The sequence below is a fragment of the Arvicola amphibius genome, chromosome 7 (assembly GCF_903992535.2).
Source record: "Arvicola amphibius chromosome 7, mArvAmp1.2, whole genome shotgun sequence".
NCBI lineage: Eukaryota > Metazoa > Chordata > Mammalia > Rodentia > Cricetidae > Arvicola > Arvicola amphibius.
The window spans coordinates 47,884,282-47,897,057 of record NC_052053.1 but is presented as its reverse complement, the minus strand read 5'-3'; the positions used below and the strand labels follow the sequence as shown (position 1 = coordinate 47,897,057).

Sequence of the window (12,776 nt, the reverse complement as noted above, 5' to 3'; positions counted from 1 at the left end):
CACCTTCTGGGAGACAGCTCATGCTAGGCTTTAGATATTTCTTCATGTAATAGCACTTAATGTATGTAAGTGTATCATAAGACATATACTAATACCACATGAGTGTGCTATCCACAAGAATCCCATGCTGACTAACCTAGAATTTACTGTCATCATAAACATTCTGGGTAAAGATGCCAAGGTGGCGATTAGATAGATGAAAAACTCTGAAAGTGATGTAAATAGAGGATGGACTATCAAATGGGAGCTGTCAACTGAATGGGCATCCCAACCGGATAAGTAAGTTCATGAATGACTGAGACCCTTTACAATTTGTTTCCTTTTCGTTCCAAATACTAAAACAGAACTGGCTCTCTACAAACTCCTTTTCAAATAAGTCATGTGTCACAAATACCTGAAATTTCAAAGAAAAAAAGTCTCTTGGTCCATTTACATATTTTCCCCCTCCAAGGCAGGGTCTATACAAGACCTACAAGGTCTGAGACTTGCTATATTGACCATGCTGACTTCAAACTCACAGAAATCTGCCTGTCTCTTCCTCCCCAGCACTGGGATTTAAAGGTGAGTACTACCACAACCAATCACATACATTTTAAAAAAATCTCTATAGGAAAAAGCTGCCACTTTGTGGAGGAATCTTGGACTCATATGTGTTCTCAATTGATGGTGGGCCCCAAACTGGCCATAGGGGCAGAGAAGCATTCTCTGGTCCTAGCTTTCTCTTTAAAAGGCCCTTTTCATTACTTTACCTTCTCCCTCACTTCATCTGAGGCATAGTGACCAGCTGCGAGCAGAGCCTGCCCAGACTCATCTGCAGACTTAAAGCTATCTTCATGAGCATCGATCTCACCCTGTAGAGTAAAAGAGATAGCGTATTTACAGCATCTTTTGGGTGGTGGCAGGGGTGGGGAGGCACGGGAATGATGGCAGTGACACCAAGTGTTCTAACACTCATTAGTGACACAGCTGAGAAAAGAAACGGAGCGGCAGGATTAAAGTGCTTCCTAACCAGTGTCAGCTTGAGGAACCAAACTTGAAAATAATTATCTGCCAACTAAGAAGCACATGCCACCAGCTCTGAAGGCCATGTGTCATTAATCAAGCTGCTATATGCCTGCATAAATCAAAGCCCTATTTACTGTCCATTTTTCTTTTTTATGCCAAATGGACTTGCTTACTTCAGTTTTATAGTGCCTGGTAAAGTGAATCCCTTCCTTCTCTACCATGTTTCTCAAAATTGCCTTACCTTTTTTGTGGACTTTGCTTACTCTTGCAAATGACAGTTCTGTTGAGGTTTTGACATACACTGCACTGAATGTCTACATTTATAAAGACCATCCATTCAGCTACGAATTAGGTTAAGTCATTTTACTTGGTTAATCTATTTTGCAATGTCTTTCTATGAGTAAGTTTTGTGGTTTTTGTTTTGTTTGTTGTTTTTTCAGACAAAATTTCTCTGTAGCTTTGGAGCCTGTACTGAAACTCGTTCTGGCTTGAACTTAGAGATCAGCCTGTCTCTGTCACCTGAGTGCTAGGATTCAAGGTGTGCACCACCACAGCCCAGCTTGTGCATGTTTTTTTGAGGCAGGTTCTCACTGTGTATCCCCCGACTGGCCTGGAATCCAAAGGTCCATCTGCCTCTACCTCCCCAGTGCTGGGATTAAAATAATGCACCACCTCACCTAGCAAGTTCTTTAAAATATTCTTGAAATGGGGTGGTAGAGGTGCACATCTTTGAACCCAGCACTTGGGAGGCAGAGGCAGGAGAATCTCTGTGAGTTCTGGAAGATCCTGGAAATACCTTGTGCTCTTGATGCCTATCCAGCAGAGCTTCAGCACCAGCCACATCATTGGCCAGTTCATCTGCATTGATGAGGGCTTTCATTTCAGTCACCCAGCTTGTGAGGTCACGGAAGTCAGCAAGAAAGCGCTGAAGCCTTGGGAAAAATAAAAAGTATGTCACTTCCAGTCGTGGTCCCAAGACAGAAGATGGCTTTCCATCTGAAGCTCTGAATTCTGTTCTCAAAAGTCAACCATACAAACCCTAGTCCTGGGAAAAGAAACTTCACTGAACCTAAAGTGAAAACAGCAGAAAAATAGGTTCTCTCATCCACGGTAATGCCCCCACCTTGTCTCACATTTTTTGCTGTTTGAGATGGGTCTCCTTATACAGTCCTGGTTCGTCACTGCCACTAACTCACCATTGTTAACTTCCTTGTTATTCCCAGGGCCAACTCAAAGTGAGTAAGAAGTGTTCTTTACCTTTCCAGCTCTTCATTTACTGTTTTTTGTTTCTTGAGACAGGGTTTCACTGTAGTTTTGGAGCCTGTCCTGAAACTAGCTCTTGTAGATCAGGATGTCCTTGAACTCACAGAGATCCACCTGCCTCTGCCTCCCCGAGTGTTGGGATTAAAGGTGCGCACCACCACTGCCCAGCTCAATTACTGAGTTTTAATGGGTTATTCTAAATGATGTTGATAACTATGGGTTATTTCCATTCTGTCAGGCAAAGTGAAGTAAGAGTTGACAGAAGATTTTATGAAGTTATAAATACTATATACAGACTACACTCTACAAAGTTACCAGTCTCCTACCCTGCATTTTCTTACTGGTGATTTTTGGCAGGCTACCGAAACCTTTTTGGTATCTAAAATTGACCCTCTGCCTCTCCTGAGTGCTAAATACCAAAGGATCATCTGCTACCTGTAGGAGTCATCGAGTCGTGCGTGTCTCTCTGCTGCCAGAGTGCGGATCTGTTCCCAGTTGGTAATCAGCTCCTCACGCTTTACCTGGATCTGGGTGGCACTCAGAGGGTGTGACTGTTGCAGACGGTCAGCTTCAGCACATAGGGCCTTCACCTAGAAACAGACTCTTATCAGCACTACTCTCCTGCCCTTGCTAACTGACTTTTAAACTCACCTTGTGGCTGAGCAGTGGTGGCATACACTTTAAATCCCAGCACTGGGAAACAGAGGCAGGGGGATCTCTGTGAGTTTGAGGCCAGCCTGGTCTAAATAGTGAGTTCCAGGACACCCAAGACTTCACAGAGAAACTCTGTCTCAGAAAAGCAAGCAAGCAAGCAAACAAACAAACTCACTTTGTCCTCTAGAGCAGCAAGATCTCTCTCCAGACCCTCATGCTTCCGAAGCAGAGCTTGAACACTTGCTAGGTCTCTGCCAAAGTCATCAGAGGCCATTAACTGCTCCTTTTCCTTAATCCAACCAATGGTCTCATCCACATCCCTACAGAAGAGGAACCAGTCAACCCAGCTATGCAGCTGTCCAAGTGCACTGGGAACATCACAAAGAAAGAGCTCTGCTCAGCTCTCACAGCCCTAGTACCTGTTAAAGCGCTGAACCTCAGCAGCACCAAACAGCTTGCCCTGCCGTTGAAGAGCCAGGCCTTTCAGACGCTGCCAAGCTGCATTCACCTCATCCTGCTTGGTCTTGATCAGCTCCTCTTCTGGGTGCTGTTCCTGCACAAGGAAGAGAATGGACCGATTTAATTTACCTTCCACCTCTGATCCTTGCAAGTTATCCTGGGCCTGGATCCAGAACACAAGCAAGTCTTCACAACTGTAAAAGAAGCCTGGGTCTGTGTGAAAAGAAGGGAGTTACAGCTCAAGAGAGTATCCATTTCTTTGGATAAACTGTTTTCTGTCCCTTGGAGGGTGTAAGTTTTTTTTTATTGTTGCTGTCTTCTCTTGAGACAGAATCTCATTATACATCCCTGGCAGGCCTGGAATTTGCTATGTAGATCAGGATGGCCATAAACTCAGTGATTCACCTGCCTCTGCCTCCCAAGTGTTGAGATTAAAGGTGTGAGCCACAATATCTGTCCTGTACCAGATGATAAACACATTGTGGACGAAGTAAAGATTGCTGAGTGGTTAATAGCCCTTGTCAGTCTTACAAAGGATCAGCATCAACATAGTAGGGTTCATAACTATCTTTAACTCCAATTCCATAGGATCCAACACCTTCCTTTAACCTTCATGGGAATCGGGAATACATGTGGCAAACACACATACATGCAGGCAAAATACACAAAATAATTCTAGAAAATAAAATAAAAAAGACACATTGAGTCTAACTTAGTGAAACTTCAGCAATGTACCGTCTACCTCAGTACTTAAAAACCCAGCATTTCAGGTGTCTGTGAACCAGTTAAGTAATGTTTCCCAGATACATGGTTCTTAATGGCCAAAATTTAACTTATTCCTCAAAGTAGACAGGCGACATCTTGTTAGCATGACTCTTCCCTACCAATCACATTCTAATGCATTGTTTTCTCTTAGCTAAAAAGAATGTGAACACCAGGCAGTGGTGGTGCACGCCTTTAATCCTAGCACTCAGGAGGCAGAGGCAGGCGGATCTTCACGAGTTTGAGGCCATCCTGGTCTACAGAGCTAGTTTCAGGACAGGCTCCAAAGCCACAGAGAAACCCTGTCTCGAGAAAAAAACAAAACAAAACAAAAGAGGTCAGATCGAGTATGCGGGGGCTTGGCTCGACTGCTCTTACCCAGCCTAACTTTGAAAAATGGCTTGTGACTTGAAGATGACACTGGCTTTCTAGAAGGACAGATATTACTGAGCAGTCCTGGCTGTCCTCTCAAACAATGACTTAAAAAAAAAGGAAAAAAAAATGTATTGGTCCTTAAATACCTGGAAATTTAAAATCTGAACCCCTCCAAAAGACACCCTCCAGACTCCCAAAGCAAAACGTTTTGCTTCCATTCACTAGATCTCTTCAGAACATACTGAACCCTAGTGTAGTAGAAGACGGGGGATGAAAACAGCCCCCATGCAGACAATAGGACAGGTGGTGTTGCCCATTCCACCCACCTTGTTTTCCCTTTTGGGTTCTGAGACAGGGTGGCTAGCTTTGAACCCGCAATCTTCTAGCCTCAGCATTCCAGTGCTGAGAAACAGATGTCACCACACATAGCTGTCTTTGTCCCCTCTAATGAGCTCCAGAGCTACCAGTGGAGAGTCCTTCAGGCCCCCCCGCCCCGACCCAGAAAAACATAAGTAGGAAAGAAGAGCCATCAGTACTGCCAGAATTAGTAGGCATTTACTACCACACTCTGGTCCAAAGTCTGAGAAACCCCAGAAACAAGTTTTAGAAGCCCAATAAATGTTCATCCAACCTGGCCCAAAAGTGGATGGAGTAAAAAAAAAAAAAAAAAAAAAAAAAAAAAAAAAAAAAAATCAAATGAACTCTATCCTTCCTGCCCAGGGCCACAAGGTAAAACCATGCTCTCATTTAGAAGCAATCAGAATGAGGTTTTATGTACATTAGACAAAACTTTTAAGATACTTACAAAATCTGCTCATTAGAAATTAGGGATCTCAGTTGGGTGTGGTAGTGCATTCAGGAGGAGGCAAGAGGATCTCTGAGTTGGAGGTAAGCCTGGTCTACACACAGAGCTCCAGAATAGTCAGGACTAAAAACAAAGAGATCTATCTCAAAAAAAGAGGAGGAGGAGAAGTAATAATTAGGTAATTAGGGATCAGGCAGGGTCAGCCAGCCCAGAGGTTGCAGAAGACCCACATGGCAGCTCACAAACATCTCTAACTGTAATCCCATGGGATCTGACACCCTCTTTTAGTCTCTCCAGGCACCAGGCACACGCATAGCGCACATAAATATATACAAGCAAAATATTCACATATAAAATTAAACTAAGTCTGCCAAAGACATCCTCCTGAATGCACTGTGAGGAGCACACATCGATCTGCTTCTCACCTGGATGAGTTTGGCAGCAAACTGGTTTACTTCATTAACCCTTTCTTCATGAGCAGCCAGATCAGTCTGAAACTCTTCAAATTTCTTCTGCAGGACTTCCACATGTTCCAGGTCCTGCCCCAGCTCCTCAGAAGTCACAATTGCTTCCTATTCAGGGAGAGAACCAGCTTGAGACACTGGCAAGCAGGCAATTAACGAAGGTTGACATGAAGATACATTAGGGACGAGGTCATATCACTTTACTGGACAATTCTCTATGCAGTTTTTCAGTTCTATCCTCTAACAATGTTCTTCCCAGAGACCCCAGCCTTCATTACAAAATCAAAGGTTCCGAGAGAGCAACTGAGACAGTCTCCCACTCTGCTCTCCATCTAAGCTAGGGTTCCAACTGCATTAACACTGCATCTCAAGGCAGATCACAGGGAGGCTCCTTCCTCTTAGGGGAGGCCTAGTACACCTGCCCTCAAAGCATACCTTGTCATTGATCCAGTCCATTACATCCTCACACTCCCGCAAATACTGCACCAGCTTCTGTGCCTGCAGCAGTTTGATTCCCTTCTCCCGCATCTTTTCCAAAAGCAACTCCCACTGGCGGTGGAGCTCCATCAAACGTGTCTGGAGGTTAAAAGTCAGACATTAAGCCAGGAATGGTGGTACATGCCTTTAATCCTAGTACCCCGGAGGAAGAGGCAGGCAGATTTCTGTGTTTGAGGCCAGCCTGTTCTCCATAGTGAGTTCCAGGACAGCGAGGGCTACACAGAGAAACCCTGTCTCAAAAACAGAAATAAAAAAGCCAATGATATGGTTCAGTCGGTAAAGGCTCTTGCTACTCAAGTCTGAGGAGCTAACTAAATTCCCAGAAGCCACAGCTAAAGGAGAATAAATTCCTAAAATTGTCCTAAGACCTCTGCATGTGTGCTGTGGTACACACACTCCTCTCTTGCAACTCTCTCATACAACTATAAAATGTCATTTAAAGAGAATTACAATGTGAAATCTTTGGATTACAGTAATAGAACACCATCAGCTCTCAAATAACTTCAGAGAAAAGGCTCTGGAGGGCTTTACAGTGACAGTTGTTGAACATGTCATGACATCTCAAGCCAAGTTCAAACCTCATCTACACATCTGCATGAAGTAAATACTTCATGCAGCCATAGTGCATGAAGTATTCACTTCCCAGAATCATTGGGTGTTCATAGCACAGACTTAGAAAGGACCTGAGAACAAGGGAAGTCAAGAAAACTATTTCAGCCTTTGTGCTGTCTCTGGTACTTGACTTTACCTTAGGGCCTTGATTATGCTCACCCCCAAGATATTGGGAGCTTCTGGGTAACAATGACAGGCAAAGGTATACCACACAGGTTCATACACAAATGAAAATGAAATCTGGGATCCACCCATGTTGAGATGTTATTACTCTCATCAAGAGAAAAAAAACAAAACAAAACTTTGAAACCCAGGGGGAACAGTCAGCATGGGTGGAGTCTTTTACAAGCAGGCATGAAGGTTTCATCAGCAGAGAGAAAACTGAGGAAAGGAGAGCTCACACAGTTCACTGCATAGCACCAAGACTAAAAGGAAAGGCACAACAAGTCAATACTCCACCTACTCGAATGTGAGACCCAATGTGGGTGGCCGTAACTATGGGGCGCCAAGCTGTCCGGTATGGTGTGAAAGTCTAAACCGGTGACAAGACAGGTTACACAGGACACAGACACAGTTTTCTACTCCACCCATTTTCCTTTGTGCTAACGCTGCCTGTCAAACTAAACTGCCAAGGCAGGTCAGGGTCACTATGGGAAGTGTGAGCTCAAATACAAGATGATAGAACTCTTTTCTTAAGAATGGGGCTACAGAGACTGGCCAGACCTCACCCTCAAGTCCACTGTCAGTCACACAAATTTCCTTTTCACACAGTCAGGTCATGACTCAGGTACTGGCACAATTTTCCCAGCCCTGAAAGTCAGAGAGGGTCCAGCTACTCAGGCTGCCTGCAGTCCAGGAAGAAGAGTAGATAGGGAAGCTGCAGAACTCAGGGTGGGAAAGGAGGTCTGGCTCTGACTCAGGCCATGAGGCAGCAGTGAGAGTTTTCAGAGATGCACATACAGGAAACATTACAAAAAGACAGGCATGGGATACACAGTGAAATTCTACTTCTCACCTGTGGGACTTTGGGAAGGTTACTCCAAATGCTAGTTGGCAGTATATATAAAGCTGCTTTGATAAACTCTCCAAATGGGGCACAAATGAACTCAGCTTTGGGTCCTCGCCCAAGATGAATCCCCAAAGTCAAACACTTGGTCTGTTTCTCTCAGGTCTATCTGTGGCTGGGTTATACTATATAGTTCCATATATTTCAGGGGAACTTCTATGGGGGAGTAAGAAGACAACTGACTTTATTTACTACAGGACTATATTAAAAACAATGTATTTAGTTGAGAGATGTATTACATTAGTCAAAGGAATTCAAAATTAAACAGCTGGCTATAGGACAGCTGGCACTAACTTTTCTTACAAATACTACTAATAACAATTTTAACAGTTCCTAATCAAAAGCCTAGATTCAGCCCATGCCTTTCACCCCAGCACTCAGGAGGCAGGTAGAGGCAGGTAGATCTCTGTGAATTCTAGGCCAGTATGGCCTATAAAGTGACAGTCAGGGCTACACAAAGAAACCTTGTCTTGGAAAAAACAAAAACAAAAATAAACCAAAAACCAAACCTAACCCACCAAACAAAAGCCTAGATTCAATAAGTAGGCAGATAGGCTGGTCCATTTTAGAATACCCACAGCAGACAGACACCAGCAGAGTAAATACAGTACAAATGTTTAATGCTGTAAACCACCAGCCTGGCTCCTAGCTCCTTCAAAACAGATACTGAAGCAAGGTGGAGTGGGGAGGGGTATCCCTGGCTGAGGCTGATTGCTTTGCCTTCATCTTCAAGAATGCTTGACAAGTAAAGTCCTAGGAAAGGCTGTGCCCTCAATGCAAGGTGGCTTTGAAGACTACCAAATAAAAGGCTGGATGAGGTAACACACACTACAACATTTGGGCGGCTGAGACAAGAGGATCCAGTTCAAGTACAGCTTGTTTTATATACCTAGAGCCTAACACAAAGAAATAAAAAAGAAGCTAACAAAACATGTAGAAAAACAAGAAGTATATCAAAGGAACGATGAGATGACTCAGTGGTTAAGTGTACATCCTCTCTTAGAGAGACCTGAGTTCAATGCCCACATAAGGCAGCTTACAACCACCATTAACTCCTGCTTCAAGGATCCAAGACTCTTCTTCTGGCCTCTGAGTGTTCATGTATGCATACATACACAAACACTTGTGATTACACACAGAAATTAAAATTTAAATAAGTACATCAAAGATAGACTAGATAAAAGTATCTGTTTATGAAAATCAACAGGGCAATAAGAATAGGGTATTTTTCCTCAATACTATAGTACTGTTAACAAAGCATAGAAAACTATCTTCTCAACTCCAAAACAAGTGGGCCCAAAGTTTGAAGATACCAGTCTCAAAGTTACTAATTATCCTATGAAATACTAGAGTTAGTTGACATGAAAGCAATCTTCTTAACGTGTGAACAAATGCTAACTCACTCTACACCAAGAATACTGCTCCTCACTACATACACTGGCTTTCAGTCATGCTCTCAGTCATAACGATACCTGGTTTGGAGATTTCTTGGACAAGCTGAGCTTCCTTCCACCCTGCTTCTGCAAGTGAGGCTTTCTGACCAAATAGAGTTCCTACTCACCCGGATGGTTTCAGATGCAAAATGTCCTTCTGAGATCATCAGGTTTCCTGTCTCATCCAGCTTGACGATGGCTCCTGAGTTGGCCTGTACTTCAGCTTCAAAGGCTTGGTGCTTTTGAAGCTTTCCCTGGTAGTACAACACAAGAGAGCCCCACGTATTACCACAAGGCACTCGCCTTGTTCCTATCCCAAAGATCCCGTCCTCAGTCCCATTTCCTCTAGTGAGGGAGGCAACTATTCAAATACAAAGACTGCATTTCTACCATACTGGCCTGTGAGCACATTCAACTTTGCAGGTAGAAGATAATTCAGAATATTTCAAATTTTATTATAATATTATATTTCAAATTTTATCCAGAACATGTAATCCTTTCTAGAAAAACAGGACCATGCACACATTATCATGCACATTCCACTTGTTTTAGAAGCCACAGCCAAACCCTGCTTACATTCTATTTAACTTTTTTTCTTTCTTCTTTCCCTCAAGACAGGGTTTTTCTGTATAGCCCTGACTGTTCTGGAGCTTGCTCTATAGACCAGTCTGGCCTCAAACTCACAGAGATCCACCTGCCTCTGCCTCCCAAGTGCTGGATTAAAGGTGTGCACCACCACCGCCTGGCTCTCTTTAATTTTTAAGTTACATTGATTTTTCAGGTCTGTGTATGTGTGCAAGCATGTACATGCTATGGCACATGTTCTCTCTTTTTACCACATGGGTCTTAGGATGGAACTCAAGTCACCAGACAAACAGTATGTGCCTTTATGCACTGAACCATCTTGCAAAACCCCTTCCATTTTTTTCTTTCTTTTTAAAAAACATTTATTGCCAGGATGTGGTGGCTCCCGCCTTTAATCCCAGCGTTTGGGAGGTAGAGGCAGGCGAACCTCTAAGTTCCAGGCCAGCCTGGTCTACAGATCAAGTTCCAGGACAGGCTCCAAAGCTACAGAGAAACCCTGTCTTGAAAAAACAGAAGAAAACAAACAACAGGAAAAAACCCAAAAACAAAACAAAAAAACATTTATTCATATATTTGTGTCTGTGTGGATGTATGCCATATATATGCAGGTGCTCAGAGGCTAAAAGAGGTATGACAGCCCCTGAAACTGGAGTTAGAGAAGGCTGTGAGATACCTGATGTGGATGCTGGGAACCAAACCCATAACCACCGCAATAGCAGTGCATGTTCTTAACCACTTAGCCATTTCTCTAGCCCATAACTACTTATTTTTGGTAGCAACAATACTGTTAGCATGCCTTCTAAGAACAGTCCAGCCAGGCATGGTGGTGCATTAATTTAAGGACACAGGAGGCAGGAAGGCAGATCTCTGTGAGTCTGAAGCTAGCCTAGTCTACATGTTAAGTCAGCTAGGGCTGCAGAGCAAGACCCAGTCAGGTAGATCTCTGTGAGTTGAGGCTAGCCTAGTCCTAGGACTACAGAGTAAAGACCCTGTCTCAAAAACAAAACACAATCCAAAATAACCACCAAGACTCTTCTTGGAAATGTCAAGAATTCCAGTGGCAGGGCTGGAGCACTGCTCTCCCAAATGTTCTGAGTTGAATTCCCAGAACCACATGGTGGTTGGCAAACATTAGTAATGAGATCTGGTGCCCTCTTCTGGCCTGCAGACGTACATGCAGGCAGAACACTGTATACATACTAAATAAATAAATCTTTAATAAAATAAAATAAATGTGTTGTCAGTATCTGGCTGGTTTAAAAAAAAATCCAGCGGCTTTGAGACAGTTTAAGAGCTATAAGCTTAAAGCAGCAGTTCTCAACCTGTGGGATTCAAACAACCCTTTCAGAGGGGTCGCCTAACATCAGAAAACACAGATATTTACACTAAAAATTATTGTGTTTTTGTTTTTCAAGACAGAGTATCTCTGTATAACAGTCCTGGCTGTCTTGGAACACACTTTGTAGCCCAGACTGGCCTTGAATTCATTGAGATCTGCCTGCCTCTGCCTCTCAAGGGCTAGGATTAAAGGAGTGCACCACCACCTGGTTTACATTACAATTCATAATACCAGCAAAGTTATAGTTATGAAATAGCAATGAAATAATTTAATGGTTGGGAGTCACCACAACATGAGGAACTATATTAAAGGTATCAGCATTAGGAAGGTTGAGAACTACTGGTTCTCACGCATGCAGAAAAGAAAACATCATGCCTGTAAACTATGCCCCCACCATATATGCTAGGGTCTTCTCAGAGCAGAGTTGGTCTTTGTGTCTGACCTACATTCTTCCAGCTACTCTATCTTTTTTTGGTCCCCTGACTTCTGAGATGCAAGAATCTCTAGGAGCTCAGACATACCTGCAAGTTGGTTGGGTCTTTGTAGTTCTCATCAGATGCAACTTGAAGCTTCTCCTGAATCCACTTCTCCAGTTCCTCAGCATCTCTTTGAAAAAACTGGAACCGATAGGAATCCTCCAGCTTCTGCCGCCGCAAGGTAGAGAGCTCCTTGAAGCGGTGGTACCGATCCAGGACCTGCTGCCGTCTCTCCTGGATGTCCTCTGCTGTTTCCAGCACTTTGACCCCACTTGGATCCATTTTCTGAAAAGACAGAATGCCCTGAAATAAGCTCCACGAGACAAGAAATGGATTAGGCTCTCTGACGGAAAGAATCTGAAAATCCCAACAAATGAATTATGAGTAGCCTTTTCTAGGGATGAAGCCTTAATGAACAGCTATTTCAGTGGTTCTCAACCTTCCTAATGCTGCAACCCAACACAGTTCTTCATGTTGTGGTAACCCCCAACCATAAAGTTATTTTCATTGCTACTTCACAACTGTAACTTTGTTACCGTTATGAATTGTAATGCAAGTATCTGTGTTTCCCGATGGTCTTGGGTGGCCCCTGTGAAAGGACCATTCAACCCCCAAAGGGGTTGCAATCTACAGGTTGAGAATTACCAAGTTATTTACTCCCAACAACTACCTACTCTGGCCCCTCAGAGGATGGCAATTTTTGTTGTCTGATGGGTAAGTTCAGCCAATCATATTCTTTTTAGAGTGTGTCCCCCTGAGGCCAAGAAAAACAGATAAAAGATCCAGGTAGGCTCGCCTAGGCCTCTTTTGTTCCCTGGTTTTCGTTGGATCCTTGGTTAAGTTTCCTTTCTCCCCAATTATTAAACCTTTTAAATTGAGCTGGTCTGGTTAATTCTAACTACCGATCGACCACACCCCTTCACTTGTCGTTGTTGTTTTCAAGATCTATTTATTTATTGATGTATGACACTCTATCTACA

The 12,776-nt window shown here is 43.4% G+C and overlaps 1 protein-coding gene across 4 annotated transcripts in view; it reads right to left on the bottom strand.

Moving 5' to 3' along the window:
- Positions 1 to 12,776, bottom strand: part of Sptan1 (spectrin alpha, non-erythrocytic 1) — a 71,262-nt gene that overhangs the window by 43,858 nt on the left and 14,628 nt on the right. For all 4 annotated transcript variants that reach the window (XM_038337830.1, XM_038337831.1, XM_038337832.1 and 1 more), the window contains exons 2-10: positions 11,842 to 12,081; positions 9,525 to 9,650; positions 6,223 to 6,363; positions 5,749 to 5,895; positions 3,342 to 3,475; positions 3,098 to 3,242; positions 2,704 to 2,858; positions 1,802 to 1,937; positions 750 to 851 (exon numbers count right to left, since the gene is read on the bottom strand). In XM_038337830.1, the coding sequence (XP_038193758.1) occupies positions 750 to 851; positions 1,802 to 1,937; positions 2,704 to 2,858; positions 3,098 to 3,242; positions 3,342 to 3,475; positions 5,749 to 5,895; positions 6,223 to 6,363; positions 9,525 to 9,650; positions 11,842 to 12,078 (1,323 nt within the window). In that variant the 5' untranslated portion in view covers positions 12,079 to 12,081. The remainder of the gene's footprint in view (positions 1 to 749; positions 852 to 1,801; positions 1,938 to 2,703; positions 2,859 to 3,097; positions 3,243 to 3,341; positions 3,476 to 5,748; positions 5,896 to 6,222; positions 6,364 to 9,524; positions 9,651 to 11,841; positions 12,082 to 12,776) is intronic.